At 39.1% G+C, this 24,441-nt stretch overlaps 1 protein-coding gene across 1 annotated transcript; it reads left to right on the top strand.

Moving 5' to 3' along the window:
* The first annotated feature begins 2,538 nt into the window (after positions 1-2,538).
* jph3a (junctophilin 3a) lies at positions 2,539-18,947 on the top strand. The gene is made up of 5 exons (XM_086143894.1): positions 2,539-2,943; positions 8,032-8,812; positions 10,357-10,481; positions 13,769-14,997; positions 16,235-18,947. Exons 1-5 carry the CDS (start codon positions 2,562-2,564, stop codon positions 16,313-16,315), a joined length of 2,598 nt encoding a protein of 865 aa, XP_086000020.1. The 5' UTR covers positions 2,539-2,561; the 3' UTR covers positions 16,316-18,947.
* The last annotated feature ends 5,494 nt before the right edge of the window (positions 18,948-24,441 follow it).

The following is a 24,441-nucleotide window of genomic DNA, read 5'->3' as shown; positions in this document are numbered from 1 at the left end:
AATAAGAACTCAACTTGCTGACTAATTATTAAATTCTGTGTTTTCTACAGAATTATGCTACCTATCAATATATGTGGCTTTGAACACAAATATCGGTTTATGTTTGGTAAAACTTCATGATTGGTTTTAATATAGCATCGCTTGATGCATCTTCCTTATCATTTTGTTGAAAAATCAGCATAATTCAGAAAAATGCACTTTCATAACTGTGATGTTTTTTGTTTTGTTCTATTTTGTTCATGATATCTCCATCTAGCAATTTGGATGATTACAAGGGACAACATTTAATGTAAATCAAAACACATACTGTACACCAGAACTATCAGTGTTGGAGAGGTGGTGCAGAAAAAATAATACGCAAACCAAATTTGAGATGTATTCTGACCTCAGACACATTAGATTTAGACACAGAAGGTGCTTATACTCCAAGACAATTCAGTCAATTGCCCAACAGCCAGATTATTGATTCCTCAAGCAATTATTCGGTATTCCCCCACAACTGCAAACAGCACATCAAAGATGGATGATTCTTATGTTACACTGGGGTTGATTCAAGATTAAAAACAGGATTGATCTTAACCATATCCGCCAGGTTTGATGTAGTATAAGCATCCACAGAAGATTTTTAATAATGTTTTTAAATCTGACTTTAAAAATGTATTAATGCATCTACAAACAGAGGTAGAATCAAATTGGTTCCCATTTTGCTGGGGAAAATGTTAAAACTTTTACATATTTTCTTTTCTCTCTTTTTTATGAACCCTTGAAAACAACATATTTACTCAGGGTTTTTCATTTCCATTAGTAAAATAAGTTTGTCCTCAGTTTACAGATCTGGTATTAGTCAGTCCCAATACCATCCAGTGGTATATATTTTTTTACAACATATTTATTAATGTTTCTACAAACTCAAACATTCCTGTCAATCATGATCCCTGTTTCTGAGAAAACAAAGTGCAATTGTGATCCAAAGTCCTGAGTACAGATGATGTCTGCACTAAATTCTGTGAACTCAACAAACTTCCTTCATACCTCTCAGTGCAGCTATAGATCTACAAAAAATATATATTATTAGCCATTAGCCTGTTTTGGATTGTAAAATGACAGAAAAAAACTGTGAGGTGCAGAAAATGTTTGATTTATCAATAAAAAAAACCTAATGTATTGTTTCTCTAGGACTTAAAGGGTGCCCTCCTGACCGGTTGCCAGACTTGACAAAACACTCGTGTAGAGTCACGGTCCAGTCAAACACTATTCAGAAAATAACTTGTGAACTTCTTGGCGTAATAAATGGTTAGTGTGGGTCTGTGGTGAAACTAAATGGAGTGACAACTGCAGTCGATTGGTTTGAAAAAGAGTAACTACAATTAGCTGGTAGCACGAGATCAATGAGCTTGCAAACCAGCCGTTATAAGAACAACAGTTTGCTGACTACCCAGGTTTCATTTGGGTAGGAGGAGCGTGAGAGAGTGAAATGAGGCTGGATAATTAGGAAGAGCAGGCTGTATCCCCAAAGGGAAGGAGCAGCTCTATGCATGCAGCTATTCGCTCCGTCTCTCCATCTCTATCTCTTTAAGAACCAGGAGACGAAGTGTATGCGAGTGTGTGGGGGAGGGGTATTGGCTGGGGTGGAACAGTCCTGTAATGAGTGGATTTCAGAGAGACGGAGAGATAGAATGAGAACGAGCGAGAGGCCTAAAAAACAAGAGAAGGACAGATGACTTGGTGGAATTGGGAGATATCACAGCATCCGGATACAGGCAAGTCGCCGTGGTGAGGACAAAGGGAAAACGGAAAGGAATATTTTTTTCCTGCCGCTCTTGACATCTTGAGGAGAGAGCATCCTCTTCAGTCCACAGCCAACCAGAGAGGGGAAAGAGGCAAGAAATATTCACAGTGTTGAGTCTTCTGAGGTGGTTGTGTGCTTATTGATGTGTAGCCGGGGCTGCTCGTTTCCAGGCCGTGCTATGGCGATATCTTCAACTTCTCTTCTCCTATTGTAATGGCATACCAGTGTGGAAGCCTCCCTGTCTGTGCGCTGCTTCATCTCCATGTCTTTGCCGGTGCTGCAGGGATGCTGGGATGCTGTAATGTCTGCTTGAGCTGAGCTCGATCGTTGCCGCTCTTTGGGCCTCTGGGACTGCTGGAAAAGCCTAGGCCTTGCTTGTGAGGAGAGCCCCGTTGTGAGGCTGAGGTGACGGGCCGCCAAGCTCCTGGGCTGTGAGGAAGGTGGAGGAGGGAGTGGAGGAGGAGGATGAGAAGCACTCTGTGCCAGCATGCCCATGGGAAGCAGCACACACAGCAGCTGGCTTCATCCCCGTGGAGCGATCACTGAGGCTTATATTGCTTCTACATCATAAGGCAATGCTCTTCAGGCCCTTTACAGTGAGGAGCCGGTGTTTTACATCCTAAACCACCGGGGAAGGAGAGTCGGTGGCCTGCGCCTTCATGCTACCTGAGCCAAACAAGGCCTCCTCCCTTCTTGCGCCTTCTGAGTGAACCAGGCTCTTGTTTTGTCTGTTTCTTGACGTTCTAAGGATTTGCCTAAACCTGTTTCATGCATGTCCACTGGAGGCAGGTTTGACTTTGATGATGGGGGGTCGTACTGCGGGGGGTGGGAACAAGGTAAAGCCCATGGACGAGGGGTCTGTACGGGGCCCCAGGGTCAGGGCGAGTACGCGGGGGCCTGGAGCCATGGATTTGAGGTTCTGGGTGTTTACACGTGGCCCAGTGGGAACAGCTACCAAGGCACCTGGGCACAGGGAAAGCGGCATGGCATTGGAGTGGAGAGCAAAGGCCGCTGGGAATACCGAGGGGAGTGGACACAAGGGTTTAAAGGTCGCTATGGTCAGCTGGAGAGTACAGCCAGTGGGGCGCGATATGAAGGGACATGGAGCAACGGTTTGCAGGACGGATATGGCACTGAAACCTACTCTGATGGAGGTAAGTCTGACTTTCTGTATCGAATAAAACTTCAATGTGGTGTTTGAAAATACCTTTGTAAACTGTTTTCCAGGCAGTTAAACTTCTCTCAAAACATGATGCGGGAGTGTAAACATATGGGTCATGTGACTGACAACCTTGCCACCCTCCTGCTCCAATTAGAACATAACAAAGATGAATGGAGGAAAGTTGGCACACAGATGTATAAATACAAACCTCCCACCCCTGGCAACGCACCCGCCGCGCTTTATAGTAACCAGGGTAACAACGGAGACAGCAGGTCATCGAGTCACTGGAGACCAACTTGCGACTCCTAAGTGTGCTGATTGGCTGCCTGCTCCCATCACTCTCTCCTCTCCTCACTTCTAATTTAGGCTGTTTGATAAGCGTTGCTACGCGGCCCTGGATTACGAAGAGAGAGGTCAATAAGTGATGCAGGTGGAGCGGAAACAGTGATGCAGTGAAGCTGGAGGGTATTATGGGGCGGGGCATCTTATTGTTATTGTTGTTATTTTCTTTAATATAAGCTCAAGGGTGATATTATGCACCAAAGAGGAGGAAAAAAGCAAACCAAAAAGACTGCGTCACGCGACCTGTCTTCCGGTCACGTGGAGGACCACTGATAGAGGAATCTGGCACGCACGAGCTGACACATTTTCCAAATCCCGGGAAAATGTGCAGGCTCCTCACACACTGGAGACTCAAGAGTCAACACCGAGATGTAACAACCACAACGGCCTAATAATAAGAACACATTATAGGCCACATGCAGGCACGCTTATGCACGCACTCAAGGGGAGCACTCAGGTTCAGCACCGCAGACAGCTCCCGTTCACTAACCAACCATAGCAGGATGTATCTTTCCCACATTCAGAACATGTAATGTAGATAATAAAAGCAGCAATTAAATACACTGAAGCTGACCGAAAGTCAGGTTGACTGATCCAAAAAACACTTCTATCATTAGGTCTGAAAAATAAAATATAAATATTAGCATAATGTGGAGTATTCCCTAATGTAATAGCTTGCAGGTTTTCATGTTTTTTTTTTGTTAGCTTTAAATTGTTTCCCAGTTATTATGTAATTCTGAAGTAATTTCTTCCCAATCTTTATTTCAAACAGTGGGGGTATTTTTGAGCAAATCTTTAGGTTTATTATTCTGGCCATGGAGCACCAAAAAAAAACAACTACCAAGGTTTTTTTTTTTATTTTTTCTATCAAAATTTTAGATCATTTCATGGCACTTTCTTAATTTTAAGGTGATTGCTAACCAAGCAACCTCACGCTTCCTCCAATATCGAATTTGTTTCCCTCTACAGATCTCCCCGGTTGCCCTCTTATTACTTCAGTTTTTCAATGATTTGTACATTAGCAGGCTAACTTCTACAAGTTTTCTTATGCACAGCGGGTTTGATTATGAGTACTAACCGATACATACTCAGGAAAGTATCTACCCAGTGCAGAATCAGGCATTACAAAAGACTTTTTAATGACCCAACATGGCTGCTGCAACCACTGAAAAGAAATGTTTTTGGCAAACAATATGCCAAGCAACATATTGTTTATGACAATCTTTGGGTCTAAGCACAATCGCACATGGTTTTTCAATCAGATATTCCTATAATTGGTTGTTGCGTCACATGCTCCTTCACTGATTGATATTGGGTGTAGCCGAATATTTCCTCAGTAGTGTATGGTCTCAGTTAGTTGTTGTTTCTAACTGAAATCCAAACTAATTGTTATAATTGTTACAATCTTCATCACCAAAACAAATGACAGAAAATGCATGAGTTATACAAATGTTAAAAAGCTATACCACAGTTCTCTCGCAATATAGCAAAAAAAAGCATGATCATGGTATGATATCACAATAGAACATTAGTGAAATATTTTTCACCCAGTCTCACTACGTTCCCAAATTGTCTGCCCTAATACAGGTAAACATGTTTAAGATAAAAATAAATAAATAGAAATATATACTCCACATTACTGTATATGTGTAAATATACAACTACAGTATAGGATTTAATAAGAGAATAAGGAGCAAGGCAAGGAAGTAAATTCAGCATCAGAATTCATAGTCAGAATGATTGAGTCTAAAAACCCCATTTAAAAAAAAATATATATATATTCTACGGTATAGACTTAACAAAACGATGAAGCTTACCAAAGACTGAACTAAAAGTTTGTTAGTAAATCACATTCGATTTCAGTATATCCAGCCAAGAAAATGCCAAAAGATACTGTTGGTAGAAAGATGGGATGTGTCCGACTGCAGCAAAAATGTAACATGAAATGCAACTTGAGATTGTAGTCAGAACAACAAATAATAAGCTATGTTTTTTGTGGTTTGATATTTTATTATCATAGTTGGAGATACTTGTTTTTTCAATGCTTCATTGCACTTTGTTTAATTGTTTGGAGATTTCTTTTGTGATGTTGTCTCAGTTTTCTTGGTAATCACTTTTCAGCAGCATATCACTCATGATATCTTCCCTTGACAGCAAAATACCAGGAGTGATATGCTCTTAAACAGCTTAGTGTCTTATTAGAGGCCAGTGTCCAATTGGTAATGTCTTGCAGGGTCTACAAGAAATAAAATGAAAACACAAACAAACAAAAAAAACTAATCACCGGAAAATCCCAAAATGACAGATTTCTTTCTTTTTGAATTCAATTGAAATTATACAGTATTACTTATCTAAATACTGAAACTGCCTTCAAGCTAAGTCAGGGATTTTTCTTGGGTATGTTATGTGACGAATATGAGTTCCATACCTGAGTGAGTATTGTAAGCGTATAAGCATGAAAGAAAGGGTTTCTGAATATTGTTACATTAGTTATGGTTTTAAGACCACACTTTACATAATTTCTTTCACTATTAAACAACTTTGACATTTTTTTTTATATGTTTCCCATGCAAAGGTATTACTAGTAATATATTTCATTCAATTAGTATGCAGCATGGTATAACATACTGCATCCAAATTACATGTACATTTTTGCTGCCATGGGAAATAAGAGTACAAACTCTCATTGTTCCTGTAGCACTTGTGAATGCAACATGTTGCCTCCAAGGGCCAATTGAGAACAGCATAGACAGCAAACTAAACCATTATGGCAGCTTTATTAAATATTGCCTGCAGCCAGAAAAAAACAGCAGTCCTCATTTCCTTACACAGGCTGACCCCACATTTGAAGTATGTTATGTAATTCAGATTTAGTAACAGTTAGATGTGATATGAACTGCGATAAACACAATTGGTAAAATTCCTCAATCATTTGGCCAATGTGCAAAATAGAATGTTCTCTTCTATTCTACAATGTTTATGTTCTATGTTTTTCTGTCGTCAACTTGTAAAGCGTCTTTGTGTACCGTGAAAAGCGCTATACAAATCGTATGTATTATTATTATTATTATTATTATTGTTGTATGATAGTGTTAAATACCACTTAATACAGTTACTTATGTAAGAAAGCTTCATTTGAGGGTTGCACAGTGGTCAGCACTCCCACATCACAACACAAAAGTTTCAGGTTTAGTTTCGGGGTCCAATTTGGCACTTTCTGTGATCTACATGAGCAACATCACAGATACTATTTTTCTAGTTTTATTTTCTTATACCATTTTCTATTTTTGTTTGCGTGTTTCTTTTACAGGATTTCATTTATTTAATTTCTTGACGATATTTAAGTAACTTCTTTCTGACTTTCAGATCATTTTTTATAAACATTAGGTCATTCCCTAAACTTGTCCTTTAAGTAATTCCTTCACATGTCTTGTTGGTTATGAGACAATTCCATGATATGGGATTTTTCTTTAAAAGTGACTCATCTTCAGTCAACTTAAGTCATTTACAGTACTTTATATCTAATAAAATTAGAGAACATATATTGAAGAAAGTGGTTATAACATTTTATATCACAATGTCCAGTCTTACAAAAACCCACAATTCAAAATCAAACTAATGATATAATGCCAAGATTGTTTTGTTTATTTCATTTTATATTTTTGATCAGATTGCCAGCTTAGGTATATGAAACTTAATCAACACTTAACATCTTGGTTGTTACTGAAATCCATCAATTTGATTATCAAAGATCTCTTTGTGGGGTTTAGAATATAGTGAGTGTGATGAAAATAAGAACGTGACAGAGAAAAAGAAAGAAAGACTAGGTGAAACCAGATTTATTTCTTTTAAAAGGCAGTTTATATGTGCTGTTTTCAAATAGAACCCACGAGACAAATCATAATCTATGATCTCTGTAGGAAGCATTTTAGTTTCATAACAAAACTACACTGCACCAAAAAATCTGTTCTTCAGTCTCATCAGATTTGGCTATGACTAATTAATCAAAAGAGTTTGTTTTCAGCCCCATGGACAGCTCTAACCCCAACCCCAACTTTACGTGTGTATAAAATACTACTCTGTGCGAATAGTACCACCATAGTATTCATAATGTTTACCATGCATTGTGTGTTCACATCAGACATGAATGTAAACAAATGGAAGTTATCCTATGAGTGTAGAATGGGTATACAAATATGCCAAATATGCCAAACTTGACAGTAGAAAGGCTACTGCATTCACCATTAAGAAAATAACCAAAGCAGGGAAGTTGGGAAGTTCTCTTCTTCTTTATAATCCCAATAACAAGACAAGTAAGTAGATATTCTTCTCCACCATGTATGACGCGGAGCTTTCTGCTCCTGCTGGTTGGATTTGAATCATGAATGCAGTGCCTGCCGTTATATATAGTTGACATTCTTCATTTGAAGTCATCAGTAACACTTTAAAAAGTTCAAATGTGTACAAGTTGTGAATGTTGCCTGCAGTTTGGATGGAGATTTTGGACCATCACATTATTGGGGAGTCAATTCTGAACCTGCTGGCTCATAGTAGATAATGAAAATGTGACAACCTCTATCAGAATGTGGAACACTGCTAGGCTTACTTGCCGGTGACCATTTTTGAAGGGTAATAACATTCACACACACGTTTGCAACATCATGAAACACTTCTCTCTGGTCTTCTGTGAAGACGAGGAGAGTATACCCTCAGCACTTGCTGTGTCTCTCTGTTTCAGGGACCTACCAGGGCCAGTGGCTGGCCGGGATGCGTCACGGTTATGGCGTGCGGCAGAGCGTGCCATACGGTATGGCGGCGGTCATCCTTTTCCCTCTGCGAACATCCATAAACTCTCTGCGTTCTGAGCACAGTCACAGCCCTCCGGCTGTGCTGGAGGACAGCACTGCCACCACGCCCACGGATGGGGTGGCGGCCGGGTTGGCCGGCAGCCCTGTGGGCCGCGGTGGGTTTGCTTTGACGGCTCCAAGTGAAGCCGAGCGCCAACGGAAGAGGAAGGGCCGCTTCCGCCAGTCCATCCTGAGCGGCCTGAAGCTGCGGCGCTCCGAGTCGAAAAGCTCGCTTGCCAGTCAGCTGAGCAAGCAGAGCTCCTTCTGCAGCGAGGCCGGCATGAGCACCGTCAGCTCTGCGGCCTCCGACATCCACTCCAATGCGAGTGAGAATGAACAGGGAGCCCCCGTGGACGCCACGGTCACGGAGATGTACGCCGGTGAGTGGCGCAGTGACCAGAGGGCTGGCTGGGGGGTGAGCCGGCGCTCCGATGGTCTGCACTATGCGGGTGAATGGGCAGGGAACAAAAGGCACGGCTATGGATGTACAACCTTCCCCGATGGAACCAAGGAGGAGGGCAAGTACAAGCAGAACGTGCTGGTAAGCGGCAAACGCAAGAACCTCATCCCGCTGAGAGCCAGTAAGATCCGAGAGAAGGTGGACAGAGCTGTCGAAGCTGCAGAAAAAGCTGCAGAAATTGCCAAGCAGAAAGCAGAAATTGCCATGTCAAGGTAAATGTTCCCTCTTCTATCCCTGATTTACAAACCCTTTACTGAGCCATTTTAAGCCACTGGTAACGTTTTATTCTCATGCATTTTTGCAGCAAATTTGGCTGCTCTTGATCAAACACTTAAAATTTGGCAGGAAAGTGCTTTTATCTTGATTTTGAAACCACAGACTGAGCTCCAGAAATAGGTCAGTTTGAAAAACTTATACCTTGGGGAGAAGTACATGTGTGCCCAATTGCACACATGTATTTCCACCATTGGAATCAGTTTGATGGTGGAAAAAAATGCATTTCATAAAGAACAGATTTTTGTTTTTTCGGGGGGGATCTCTATCGTTTGGGAAATTTATGTCAATTGATATACAGTTATAACGATGAGGCGCCTTCTTCAGTTTGTTGTTGTTGTTGTTGCTGCAGCTGCTGATTTCAAACGAACAAATGTTCAGGTAATTTTATTTATGCTGATTCTGAGGGGTGTCTATTTACCCCTTCTTGGTCTTTCCCCATCACAGTCCATGGAGTTTACTGAAGAAAAAGTGATTTACATTTCACTAAATTAACTCAAAAATTGAGGAAATAAGTTTCTATGACAGCACACAAAGACAATTATCTTAAGTAAGATATTTTGTCCTGCCATATTTGAGCCTTTGTCTTCAGAGGCAAACTTCAATTCCTTGTCAGTTCTGTTGTCTCTTTGAAAGCAATTTTGTAAAACACTGCAGTGAAATAACTGGAACAGGGAGGTCAGTGGGTGATGGGAGATGTCCCCTGAGGCGGGGTCCAGATTAACACAACTGATTTTCAATATGACCAGATTGAAGGGTCCCCTCCTTGAGCATTTGAACACATACGTTTTCTAATTGTTGTTTAGATTTAATACATTTTTCAGGAGAAATAAATCAAACTGTAACTGATTTGATCCCATGGATTTCTTTCACAAACCAACGGTGTCATGACATACTAATATTGTGTTTTACTGTGGTCCTCAGTCGCAACTGTATTGTACTTCCTTGCTCATTTTGAGCTAATTGCTTTGTGTTTTCTTTCCCTTCTTTTTCTTTTTTTTTTTTTTTGTTCTTTCGAGGCAACTGTCATCGACCACATTTTGCTAGCTTTCAAGTGCTACTAAGTCAAATTATATCTTATGCAAAATGTTGCATATTTTGGATTATTCTTTGCAAAACTTTTGTGTGTATTTAGATAGTTCAAAAAATGTTGTACAAAATATTGCAAATATCCTTAAAGATAAGGATAAGGAAAAATCTTAATGTCATTAAGTTTCATTGCAGACACAGGTAGATGTTGTATTTCTTCAGAAATACAAGACAATATCTGGATCAACACCAAAAATTAAAGGACTACTCCCTCCAGATTGCTTCAGCGAAAGCTAGGATAACATGTAATATGAAAACACCCTTAAAATGTTGAATGGGAAACATTTTCGGACAATTTGTTCTATTGAATGTGATTTCATTTGGCCAAAGCATTTTGATTCAACCAACACAGAAATCACTCCCATCAATGAGTCTGACTGTCTGATATGTCCAGGATGAGCCATGCTCGTGGGAAAGCAGAGGCAGCCGAAGGAGTGGCGCAGAAGGCCATGGAAGAGTGTCGATTGGCCCGGATTGCTGCCAAAGAGCTCTCTCCTTCCTTCCACATTTACGGAAATGGTGAGTGAACATGAAATGACAGTAAATACAGTACCTGCTTTCAAGATATATTAAATATATATATATATATATATATATATATATATATATATATATATATGTATATGTATATATATATATATATACACACACATATACATATATATATATCTTTTATAATATATATGTATGTGTGTGTGTGTGTGTATATATATATATATATGTTTTATAATATATTCATTATATGTCAGTTCAGCCGACATATAATAACGCAGACATATCTCTAACATAATCAGTTGAGATTTCAGTCACACTTAGCTGAGATTTCAGTCACACTATACATTTTTTTAGTATAACGGCAGTGACACTTCCAATGACCTGAATATAATGTAACAAAACCAGAATCCAAGACTGTGGCATGAATGCAGCCCTATTAGTCACCCCTCCGTCCCTGCAAAGAGAATTGTAAAGGTAGAAATAGAAATTGCAAGTTCAGATCTTTTTCTAAGAGGGGGGCAATGAGAAAAAAGGGAAATTAGAAACATGACTCAGTGAGAGACACTCTAGCAATGCAAGACCAGCTCCAAAAGGTTGTGAGTTTATTGTTATATATAGTTGCTCCAATCCGTCAATCTTTATCACTAAAAGACTAGACGGCTCCGATGTCTCTACACGTGCATAATGCTTTTTTCAATACCTTTATCTGTGGTCACTTGTGTTTGGCCTTGCCGGTGTCTTTTTTTCAAGTGTTCCATGGACCATCTCTTTTAGGACAGTCTTTATTCGTGGTCTATGTCTATATGCTTTTATTGAAAAAACGTAATCATCCTTTTAAACTGGCTAACTCTGATCCCATGTAAAATACTATTTTGGAAGCAGCACCACATTATAGTCCAGCTCCACATTAGCTCCATAGGAACAAAGCACCAACAGTCTTGGTGAACATGAATTTATATGTCAGTCAGATAGAGGCTAATGACATTTTAATGTAAGAACTATTTGCACATAATAGGAGTCTTGTTCTTGGAGCTTTTGATGAGTTAATAAGGAGTAAAATGTGACCTTTTAGGTGTTTTAATTAATTTAACCAGAATATGTACAATTTGGGTAGCCAATCTTTAATCTCTACATAATTACATTTTGTTAAAAATGTATAAACATTCAATTCTTAATCAAAATTATGTTCAACCAGCTGATTATAAGCACAGTAAATTAGTCTGTTGTTGATAATCATCGATTAACTTTTGTTCACTATCACAAGCGGAACGGGTGTTTTAGTAAATGTGACACGTAAAGGTTTAATAATAATGATTAAGGTCTTCACGCAAACAATGAGAACTCAGTGGATGGTCATGGTTGTGGGTATTTTATTTAGTTAGTTCGTTAGTTGGTTAGTTCGTTAGTTGGTTAGTTAGTTCGTTAGTTAGTTGGTTGGTTGGTTGGTTGGTTGGTTGGTTGGTTGGTTGGTTGGTTGGTTGGTTGGTTGGTTGGTTGGTTAGTTGGTTAGTTGGTTAGTTGGTTGAGAAAACAAGTGATAGTATTCCCTTACACAGTGATGTATTCTTTGCTCTTTTACAATTATTGTGATAGCAGGGGCCGCATTGAATTTTAAAATTTGAGGAACGGGCTGGGTCAGCACAAGATATGATACATATGAAAAAAAACAAAAAAACACATTTTAACAGTACATATCAGACTCGTATCAGACTAAATTGATATTTGCTTTGAAAGTAAAACCAGCTTGGTTTTGAAGACTCTGGCGTTTGCTTGCATTTCATGCACAAACTGGTTTTCCCTTGTAGCTTCACGTCCAGCTCATTCATGTGTCAGTATGTCTACAGTAAAGGCTAAATCACAAAGCCAATCTGTGTCATTCAGCTCAGGAAAATTCTCAAATGTTCTCAAGTTGCTCAAACAATGAAATAATCTCCTATTTGAGCTCCCACATTCATTGATCCAATCATTCACATCAAGTATTAATTCTGTACCAATCTTTGGCGGGCCGGATTAAAAAGAGCAATGGGCCGAATGTGGCCGGCGGGCCGTAGTTTGCCCACCCCAGGCATCGAGCTGTAATGTTGATAGTCAATACATTTCAGGGGGCAAAAAAAGGATTCATATGTCTTCAGTCCTATGTTCCTGTGGGCAAATGTTTACATTGAATGGTCTGATATCTAGAGCTGCTGTCTGAAAGCAAGCTAAAAACCTGAAAAGACACATCAGACATTTGAAGAGCAAGCAAGCAATAACTATACTCACGTATCTTTGTCGTTATATTTTACTTCATTTTTCATGAGACCACATCATCATGAGAGAAATAACAAAATGGAAAGGTGTCATTGTCACAAAGTGTCTTTGTCCTTGAACATAGTGTTTTTATGTTTTAACGATTTTTTTTAATGTTGAAGAGGGACGTCAGGCAGGTAAAAATCATCTTTAAAAACACATGTTAGCGCAGTAATAGATTTAAAAAAAAAATCACAAGCTGAGTTTTACAAAGTAGAAAGTCATAGAGTTGCAAAGAAAAGTCAAATACTCTTTGAGATGGTAAAATCGTACATATATATAATGCATACAATTAGTTTTTTCCTCGACAAACGCAAAATAGCAGAATAGTTTATTTTATCTAATCTAATAGTATTTTAAGTTTTTTTTTTTTCTCAGAGCCACTACTGTCATTTCAGAAATGTTAATTTCATTGCAAATCAATTACTTTAATTTGGGAAAATCATTTTTCAATTCATACTCTGGCTCTTTAATTTTTTAATGAGTCAAATACACATTTGTTATTCTGAAACCTAAATTAAATGACTTATTCTCTCTATGAAGGCCTGGTTTGTCACAATTTGTGTAAATTAATACACAACCATCTAAAAATCCCAGTTATACTCATTTTCTTCATTTAAAAATGGAATAAGATTTATAACATTTATAACATTTCATCACATTAGCTTTTTACCACAATGAATAGAATATGCTAAGTTCACAAATGCCTTAGTGATGCCTCATTTGTTTTAATCTCAGAGAGTTTGTTTTTGAGAATTCATGGTAAATCTATTATATTACAAAATCCTCTTTAAAATAAAAATCTGACCATCAGCAGAAGATTCAGTTTGTATGCAGTTTTTTTTCCTTTCATTACTTGGCATTTGAATAATTGCAACTCAAACCCACACACACACACAAACTCACACTCACACACACAAACTCACACACAAACACACACACACACACTCACAGTCCCTTGGTCTGATTGTGGAATGGTGCCAGTTTGCTTAATTCGTGCTATTCTCCTATTGTTTTCAAAGGGCTCGAATGTCAGAGGCCCAAGCACCAGGACGCCAAGGACAAAGACCACGAGGTCATCTCCACAGGAACAGACAGTCCAGAGCTGTGCACACCGGACACCACGCCGCCTGTTATAACACCTGAGCTTAGCCCTGTGCTGAGTGTACCCACCTCAACCCCCCACAGCCCACCCAAGCACACCCATCGTCCCAGAAATGCTTGCTTCATGCGACAGAGTGCTGTGGACGATCAAGCCGGGGCAGAGATCCAGGTGCTGGTGGAGGGGCGGGGAATAGAATTGCTGAGGGGGGGAGCCAACAACTGGAATGATGACATATATCCAGATAGATTAGGCAGTAGTCGCTCCACCACACCCTCCCTTCTGGAGGAGCAAGAAGGTCAAATAAACGGCCATGAGCAACTCCCTTTGTCGAACCACAAACTACAGGAGAAATCCATGTCTAAACACAAGTCTTACAGAACATGGGACCACTCCTTGTCGAACCAAAAGCCCCCAAAGCATGCTTCCTCCAATCACAAGTCAAGGGAGTATACATCATCCAATCACAAAACATGGGATCATTCTTCTACCAATCATAAGTCCTGCGAGCATGCCTCTTCCAACTACAAGCCGCAGGTGCACATTCTATCCAATCACAAGGCCTTGGAACATAACATGTCCAATCATAAGACTTCTGAGCATGCTTCTTCCAATCACAAACACCAAGAGTATATCTCCGCCAATCACAATGCAAAGGACCACATCTCTTCTAGTTACAACGCTCGAGAGCATGTCTACTCCAACCATCATCTAAAGCAGCACAACCCCTCCAACCATAAGCTTAATGAGCATGCTGTAATTGACCAAAGGCTAGATGGCTTCACTGAGGGCTGGACTGCTGGAAGCACCCTCAGGTGGAGCCCCGCCCATTCGCGCCTCACAGAGCAGGATGAGGAGAGGATGAACGACTATACAGTTGATATGAGGCTTCAGTGTTCGGACTCACAGACATGTCGGGGGTTGGGTCAAGAGTCACCGGCCCCCCAAAACAACAGGCTGCGGTCACGAACCCTTAGGCCAGTCAGAGAGGGATCCATGGACTCTGTACAGATGCTGGACAACCTGAATGTGGGGGCAGAGCTGGAGGAGTGGCCGCTGCACAGGGACCTCACCCTCTCCCCACCCCTCAAGTCTCAGCCCATCACTCTGGAGCAGGAAGGAGAGAATCTCACCCTCAAATCAAACTCAGTGAGTCCACATTTGGTGTTGGTCTTATATAGTAAGAACGTACATGTTTCAGGTAACCAAACCAGAATAAAATGCGAATGCACGTCCAGAATAACTAAAAAAATCAGTCAGTGTCAGTTATTGAATGGCGTGTGTCCATTTGATGCAAAGATGTTTTACCCGAGCACAAAAATCCTAATGAAATCTTTTTAAATATTACCACACTCTTAGACAATAGCCAGCACAAACTTAATGAGAGTTTAGCAATGAAAGATGCAGTAATGTAATTTCCTCTACAGAAGCTAATGCAAAAATGCACACTTATAATGTCTAGTAGAGGTAGCACTGCACAGTGATGTCAATGTGATACAAAGATATGACAATGGGTGACCATGGAAAAGGAACTTATATCAAGTCAAATCATTGAGAACATTTCAACAGGATGCAGTTAATTTTGATTTGCTTGAATGTCATGGTTTTCCTGTGCTAACATTAACAAAAGTGGTTCATTTGGGGATAAGCCCTGTTATTTATGGCAACTCATATAGTGTTTAAAAGAAGAAAAGATTTTCATTTCCTCTTTTATTCTCATCGCTACTGCTATCTTTGGAGTTGGTAATTTGTCTACATCTGGACTGATAAAATTTAACCTGAACAAAAGAGCTGTGCATTGGGATAGCTAGACTTTTAAGCAAATTGTAGTCACTGTCAAATAAGTAGTGTTGGTCATGTGATGCACGCTAACCCCAGACTTGTATGATTCCTGTGCCATGAGTATATGATGGTCACAGTTTTCCTGTAATGTTGTATGAATTAACGTAAGAATTTAAATGTGAAATTAAGGACATGTCGTAGAGAAAAAGAAATCAACATTAATAATATTACTTTTAATATTATTTTAAACTAAATACAAGGAAAGCTGAAGTTGAATCACTTGATATTGAAAAAAAACAAGGAAATACAGGTTGAAGGCTTTTATGGAATGGAGAGAGTATAAACCAGTCTGAAATATCACATTTCTTTTACTTCAGTACTAGAGTTGGTGTTTTTTCTAAGAAGACAGATAAGTCTTCCATAAATGGGAGAATCAATCTCTTATATAGACAATATTTAGTGATGTTGGAATTATGTGTTTGCCCAGTAGTCAATGCAGCTGAGTGAAAATCTCTGTGCTCCTTGTGTTTTTGAACAGTTCCCACAAAATGAATGATTGCAAGTCCTGAACTAACCTCTTTTTCTCTTCTCTTTTGTCTCTTAGGGCTCCAGCTCTATTCTGGTGGTTATGGTCATTTTACTCAATATTGGAGTAGCCATTCTTTTCATTCACTTCTTTATTTAAGCTTATACAGGTATGATCTACTAAGACTTATTGGTAACTACGGTATATTATATCATTACTTGCTGAGACAGACTTTCTGCCTATTGGACTGGAGCCCACAACCTGAGTGACAGACAGCAGAGCATTTCTAATGACGCTACTGGTCTTTCCACCTCTGTTGAAGTCCATTTTCTATGTGAGCCCCCTTCCTTTCTAAATGCTTATTTTGAGCTTATAACCATAGAAAAATGTGACTGGATAAGATTCTCAAGAAAGTAAAGTGCGCTGCTTTGACCTAATGTGGTGTAGCAGATGCAGATGCATGGGTGTCCAACACCTCTAGTAAAAGGACTGGCATAGACAGTCTAGCCCATTTTTCACCCCCTCCGCCCCACCCAAATCAAAAATATAGAACTTTTTTGTTTACTGTTTGTCATGGTAAACACTCAACATGCTGATCCAGAGCATGGCATTCTTATCTTTAACCCCTCTTTCCTTTAACCCTATGCCCATTTTTATCCCAATCACTACATTGTAACTCCTATCGCACTATGCGCTACATACAGAACTATGCTGCAAGAGTAGATCCATTTAAAGGGCTCTGTCATTATTCTTTTCTTTATCTCATTACAAACCCACACACAACCATTGCATGAGGCTGTGGCGGGTTTAAAAGTGCATTGTTGATCCCTTTAACATCACTGTTCTGTCCTCATTTGTACACGCTCCATCCTGATCATTACTTCTTGCACATGTGGGCAGAAATTTGAAAGCTGCCATCATGCCAAATCCCAGAATCTGGACAAATCAGATTCATGTTTGATTTACAGATCAAATGTATCAAAAACAAACATGCTCCGAGACCAACATCATGTCTCGGAGGACTTCTGGCATTAAGTGTAAGTAAATTGGAATCTCACGTCAACCCTCCCATCTGCACATTTACTCACATTTGCAAGCAAAAAACACACTTTACTGCTGACACACTGATGAGGATTCAGCCTTGCCCCTTTGTACAGCCTTGAGACTGTTATGTTATGACCACTAATTCTACTATAATATGTGTATGTGTCATTATTATTCCAGTTTGTCACTTTTTGCAAGACAGAGAGAATGCTGAGTGCCTCGTATTTATTCATTTCAAATTCGTTTTAACCCGACCCACGATAAAATACCCCAAGTTGACAGGCAAAGAGGAGACAAATAACCTTTCACCTTGAGGTGACCCTCCACCCCTTCTCACAACTCACCTTATCAACCTGAAATGGCATGCACTGTTTTGTCTCTCTCTCTTTCTCTCTCTCGCTCTCTCTTTCTCTCTCTCTGTCCCTGTCTCTCTCTCTCTCTCTCTCCCTTTCTCTCTCTCTCCCAGTCCATCTTGTGGACGAGTCAAAAAGGGAAAATTTGGTTCTCTCAGTGTCATTTCCAGACACTTTGGGCCGGATGAGATTTTTTTCCGCATGTTTGTTTAGCCTGCTCAATCTGGTTTCAGTTTGTGAGTTTCTCCCTCTTGTCTCTTATCCAGCAACACTAGGCAACGTGAGACATGGAGAGCAGTGTAAAATAAACGCTAGCTTTTAACTCTCAGTGGATACTGAAATGTCCTGAGTTTATGAATGATATAAAAAAACTCTACTACTGTATGTTTTATACTTCGCACCCAGTGGCATCATCATGTTGTGACATCATTGCATGCCCGAGCATGCTTTTTCTTACTCTTTGGTTTATGAGGTTGTTTCGAAGTTAATGTGGAGAAAATAATGAAATGTTTGAAATTAATGAGTTTGGTGTGGTTATTGTGCTATCTCATTTTCTTAATCAAATTATTCATTTTCATAAAAATATGAAAAAATAAACCTGGCTGTCGCCACACATTAATCCCACATTAGCAATATCTTGGACTTAACACAGGATTGTAAATTGTCACTGAAAATAAAAGTCAGGTTGAAAGAAAATAGATGCCCACCTATATTCTTGCAATGTGGAGAGACAATGAATCAACGAATGGGAGCCCATAGTATCAGTTGTGTGCGCTATCAAAATTCATTCAATACACATTTCAGCATTCTAAAACATTCTTATTTTACATGTTTTGATATGTACATTAATCTTGTTATGAAATAAGGATGTGAAATTAGGAGACATTGCAATTTTCAAAGTAAATTTGAACTTCAACCATGTTTCTGACATGTTGGTGATGTGGTGAATGCACGCCTCAGTAAATGGTGCACTGTCAAAACCGTGATCTCAATATCAAATTATGAAATCTTGCTTTGTAACACATAAAAGGTGACAAGGGGACTTCCTTTAACTGCTTGTTTTGTGAAATGAAGTTCTGTTGATGTTTGGTTTCTTGTTATTTTTCAATAATGTGGAGTCTCAAGTTCTAGCTTGGTATTATACTGATGGAGAAGGGCATCTATCTTCTCATATTAATATAGAGGCTATGGCAAACAATAACTCTCCAAAATCCGGTGTGTTCCTTTATATCACTCAAATGTCATTGGAAAAGTTCACATGAACTATGTTGGAGGTGTTTGTTATCAACAAAATTCAAAGTAGACAATAGGAGCATCTGCTTTATTTTGAATTACAGAAAAAATAAACAGTTCAATATATTTATATGTCCCCATTTGAGCTATTAGACACAAAATGGCTCCTGCTTCTTTATTAACTTCATATTCAGCACTTGTAACCTTGAAGCTTCATAATCACTCTTGTGTCTGTTGAATGGAGTAAGACAGATGTCAAAAGATTGCTGCTCCCTAGAATCAGCTTTTGAATATGCCTATACAAACTGCTCAAATTAATCAATCAATGTGACAAAAGACTTCCAGTATCAATTTAGCTGTTGGAAAAGGGAAAGAAACATTGGGAGACTGTAGGACAACTTTTAAAATTTTAATAAATAAATGAGTAAATAAATCCAACCATGTATAAAATCTTTATATTTGATGTTTGAAGAATAGAAGTGTAATAGATAATTGTGAAATGTTCCCCATGTGATGCAGCAGAGGATCAATCAGCTCAACCTATTGACCTTTCCCCAAAGCCGATCAATAAAAATAAAGGACACTTGCAAGCAAAGCTTATGCGATCAGAATCACAATCGAGCATCTGAAAAACACTGTGATTTAACTTCTACAGCATCAATGATCAAATGCTTGTCAAAAGGCAGCAGACTGAAGCTAGTTACTCGAAGCAGTCTCTAGGAAATCATTAAGCTTTGAAAAAAATAAACATGAGTTATGTTTACTAAACATACATCTGTGTGTGGATGTTAACAAAAAAATGAAAGAAAAATCCCACTTGGAAAAATTTGATATATGTTGATGAATTGCTCACATCTATGTGTATGTATAAAAAATTGTTTCAATTTTCAGGGATTTTTTTTGTTCTTGTTTTGTTTTTTTTCTTAAAGTGACAGTTCTGAAAGATCATGCAGGGGCAGCATCCAGGATTTTTAGAAATACTGACATGAAAGGTTGAAGTCTCCGATCAGTAAGTTGTTATTAATCTAAATCTGTATTTTTTAGCTCCAAAAATGCACAGCTGAATGTCAACATACCATTGTTTGAACTATGATTTAGTAGTTAATAGAATAGAATAGAATAGAATAGAATAGAATAGAATAGAATAGAATAGTCCTACGGTGGGGAAATTTATACCCTTCTTAGCAGAAAGTGGACAGTGCAAGAAAAGTTATCAAAAATAGAAGATCTACGAAGAAACAACAAACAGCGTTAACAGTATATATAAACAGTGAGGGCTTATATTAAGTTGCACCTAAATAATGTAACAATATGTATAAGCAGTATAAACAGTATAAACATGATCAAAAGTTGAGAGCAGCAAACAACAGCAATACTTGCATTAGTAACAGCGCAGTAATAACACCAATGGTGTCCGAGTGAGTGAATGTATGGGAGCATTCATGCAATTTGTACATTAATAGATAGATAGATAGATAGATAGATAGATAGATAGATAGATAGATAGATAGATAGATAGATAGATAGATAGATAGATAGATAGATAGATAGATAGATAGATAGATAGATAGATAGATAGATAGATAGATAGATAGATTGGTCATCTATAAAAATCTGCTCAGTCAGCAACGTTTTACTTAAAACTGTGATCAATAACCAAAAAAAGGTCAAGTAATGATCTTGCAACCCGCAAACACTGAATGATTAATTAAGATTCGTCAATTGTTAATATTTTTAAAATAGAAGACCTGTTTTTGGTTTTTCTATGTGAATTCTGAAATAGTTTAATTAAATTCTTTTTAAATTCAGAACGTAAGGTGTGAATACATGCCCTTGCCATGTTCTAAATAGAAGTATGATTAATTTATTTATTTGAAAAATTTATCAAGATGATTGAAAAACAAACTTCAATAGTCATTTTCAACAATAATCAAATATGTTATGTGTCTATATTTTTTGAATGGGCTTAGAAATATCATGTTTTGTTTTTATTTGTTTTTAATTATTTATCACCTTGTTCTTCAGTCATGGTTGGCAGCAAATTTCTGACATATTTGTATTTAAGTTTAGGGAAAAAATATGCATGAAAAGACATTGTAGTGACACTCATTATACATTTGAATTTTGGTTTTGCTGCTGTCTTAGTCAATCAGGCACTGTAACTTTGCCTTTAACATCGGTAGAAAATTGTCATTGGTGAGACAATTGTTGTGCTTTTATTATCAGAAAATATAGGAAATGATGAGGAAATAGTTTACAGAGACCTGAATTGTATGCTTTCAAAGTCTTCTTCTCCTTCTTTTCCTTTCGGCTTTTCCCTTCAGGGGTCTTCAGAGCAAATCATCCTTCTCCATTTAACCCTATTCTCTGTATCCTCCTCTTTCACACCAACTACCTTTATATCCTCTCTCACTACGTCCATAAATCTTCTCTTTGGTCTTCCTCGAGACCTCCTGCCTGGCAGTTCCAATTCTAGCATCTGTCTCCCAATATATTCACTATTCCTTCTCTGTACATGACCGAACCATCTCAGTCTGGCTTCTCTGACCTTCTCTCCAGAACATCTAACATTTTATGTCCCTCTGATGGACTAATTCCTGATCCTATCCATCTTTATCTCACCCAAAGAAAACCTCAACATCTTCATCAGTAATTTTGCACCAACACAGTGAATTTCAAACATCAGGAAAAAAGGGAGACTAAGGGAACACTCAAAAAGGCACGGATGAAAAAGTTATAAAATGTTAAATAACATGATAACATGGGAGAGAATATATACTCAACTGCTACTGTTATATCCGAAGTACAAAGTAAGGACTGTAATTGACCAGAAAATACGATTGAAATTATCTATATAATTTCAATTTGATTATTGCGGCTGGGTAACATTACAGAGGAAATATTATTATATTCAGGAAAAACGTCATTCTTATATTAGTCTGATGCTGGTTCGGGAGAAATCTGACATGACATCAGTACTCAGGCTTTTTAAATCACATCCAATTTTTACAGCTTATTGTAAATGTGTCAAACAATTATCATCCCCCGCCCCTTCTCTTTTTTTTTGTTTTCCAATTAGGTTAAACCCCAGCAAGCTTAAGAGTCAGTCAGCACAGGCTTTATCTTTGAAATGAAATGGGACAGTCTGAAAATTGATACCACGTCATAAAAAATATTTATTAGAGCCAAAAAATGTTTGTGAGTTATTTAAATATGATCTAATGAACTTGAAATCTTCTTCTTTTCCTTTCAGCTTTGCTCTTCAGGGGTCGCCACAGCGAATCACCTTTCTCCATCTAACCCTATTGTCTGTATCCTCCTCTCTCACACCTTCATATCCTCTCTTACTACATCCATAAATCTTCTCTTTAGTCTCCCTCTAGACCTCCTGCCTGGCAGCATCAATTCCACCATCCGTCTACCAATATATTCATTATCCATTTTCTGTGCGTGACCCAACAATCTCAGTCTGGCTTCTCTGACCTTCTCTCCAAAACATCTAACATTTTCTGTCCCTCTGATGGACTGACTCCTGATCCTATCCATCTTCATCTCTCCCAAAGAGAATCTCAACATCTCTGTGACCCCTAGCGCTGCCCCCTGTCTTTTCGTCATTGTAACTGTTTCTAGACCAAACAACATCGCTGGTCTCACCACTGTCTTGTACACTGTTCCTTTCATTCTGGCTAATAGTCTGCTATCGCATAGTACCCCTGACATTTTTCTCCTACCATTCCTACCTGCTTGAACCTGTCTCTTCACCTCTTTTCACACTCTTCGTTGCTCTGGACAATTGACCCTAAGTATTTGAAATCCTCCAACTTCTTGATCTCCACTCCCTGCAGCCTCACCATTCCTCCCACGTTCCTCTCATTCACACACATATATTGTCTTGCTGCCACTAACCTTCATTCCTCTCCTCTCAATATTTTTCTTAACACCTCTCACTACAGATTACAGTGTCATCCGCAAATATCATGGTCCATGGAGATTTCTGTCTAACCTCATCTGTCAGCCTGTCCATCACCACTGCAAACAAGTAGGGGGTCAGAGCTGATCCCTGACGAAGTTCCACCTACACCTTGAACTTCTCCGTTACACATACACCACACCACACCACACCACTGTCTCACAACTAGCATACATGTCCTGCACCAGTCTAACATACTTCTCTGCCACTCAAGACTTCCTGACACAACACCAGAGTTCCTCGCTAGCATTCTCAAAGCAAATATTGCATCTGTCGTACTCTGTCTAGGCATGAAGCCATACTGCTGCTCACAAATTCTGACTTCTGCTCTCAGTCTAGTTTCCAATACTTTTCCCCATAACTTCATTGTATAGCTCATCAACTTTATCCCTTTTTATCCCTGTTTACCGCAATTCTGCACATCCCCCTTATTCTTAGAAATGGGCACCATTACACTTGTTCTCCATTCCTCAGGCATCTTCTCACTCTCTGTAATGTTGAATCTATCCTGTAGAATAATCTAGCCAAAAGCACTCCTTCCATCTTCCCATCACTCTTCAAGCATCTGTCAGTGCATTTCCTACTCTATCCTTAATCACCCGGACCTGCTGTACATCCTTTCCATCTCTGTCTCTCTGTTTTGCAAATCTGTGTAAGTCATTCTCTCCCCCCTACTGTTCAATCGAGCATACAAGTCATCGTACAACCTTTGTTTTGCTTTTACTACCTCTGTCTTTGCCTTACGCTGTATCTACCTGAACTCGTGTCTGTCTTCTTCAGTCCCCTCAGTGTCCCATTTCTTGTTTGCTAACTGCTTTCTCTGTATACTCTCCTGCACTTCCTCATTCCACCACTAGGTCTCCTTATCTACTTTCCTTCCAGACAACACAACAAGTACTCTCCTACCTGTCTCCCTGATCACGTTAGCTGTAGCTGTCCAGTCATCCGGCAGCTCTCCCTGACCACCATGAGCCTTTTCCAACTCCTCCCTGAAAACCATACAACACTCCTCCCTTTTCAGCTTCCACCACTTTGTCTTCTGTTCTGCCTTTGTCCTCTTCATCTTCCTTGTCACCAGTCATCCTACAAACCACCATCTGATGCTGTCCGGCTACGTTCTCACCTACAACTACTTTGCAGTCACCGATCTCTTTCAGATTACCGGTATCTCATCTATACAAGATGTAGTCTACCTGCGTGCTCCTACCTCCACTCTTATAAGTTAACCTATGTTCCTGTCTTTTCTGGAAAAAAGTATTCACTACAGCCATTCCATCCTTTTTGCAAAGTCTACCACCATCTGTCCCTCTGTGTTTCTATCCTGGATACCAAATTGCCTATCACTTCTACGTCATCTCTATTGCCTGCACCAACATGTCCATTGAAGTTTGCACCAATTACCACTCTCTCATCTCTGAGGATATTATGAATCACTTCATCTAACTTCTCCTTCTCCTCTAACTCACATGCCCCCTGCGGGGCATAGCCACTAACAACATTGAGCATCCCACCTTCAATTTCCAGTTTCAGACTTATAAGTCTATCTGACATTCTTTTCACCCCAGAACATTCCTCTCAAACCCCTCCTTCAAGATAACTCCTACTCCATTCCTCTTCCTGTCAGTATCACAATGGTACAATTTAAAACCTGCTTCTAAGAATTTACCCTACCTTTCCACCTGGTC

This window comes from Fistularia commersonii, chromosome 3 (assembly GCF_037954325.1).
Source record: "Fistularia commersonii isolate RoL2024-O1a breed Wild chromosome 3, RoL_Fcom_v1.0, whole genome shotgun sequence".
NCBI lineage: Eukaryota > Metazoa > Chordata > Actinopteri > Syngnathiformes > Fistulariidae > Fistularia > Fistularia commersonii.
Note: the sequence above shows the minus strand (reverse complement) of the source record. Positions and strands in the feature narration are given on the sequence as shown.

Coding starts and splice junctions, on each gene's coding strand:
- jph3a (XM_086143894.1), top strand. CDS start 2,562: ATGTCCACTGGAGGCAGGTTTGACTTTGATGATGGGGGGTCGTACTGC. Junction 2,944..8,031: donor TGAAACCTACTCTGATGGAG/GTAAGTCTGACT, acceptor TCTCTGTTTCAG/GGACCTACCAGGGCCAGTGG. Junction 10,482..13,768: donor CTTCCACATTTACGGAAATG/GTGAGTGAACAT, acceptor TTGTTTTCAAAG/GGCTCGAATGTCAGAGGCCC.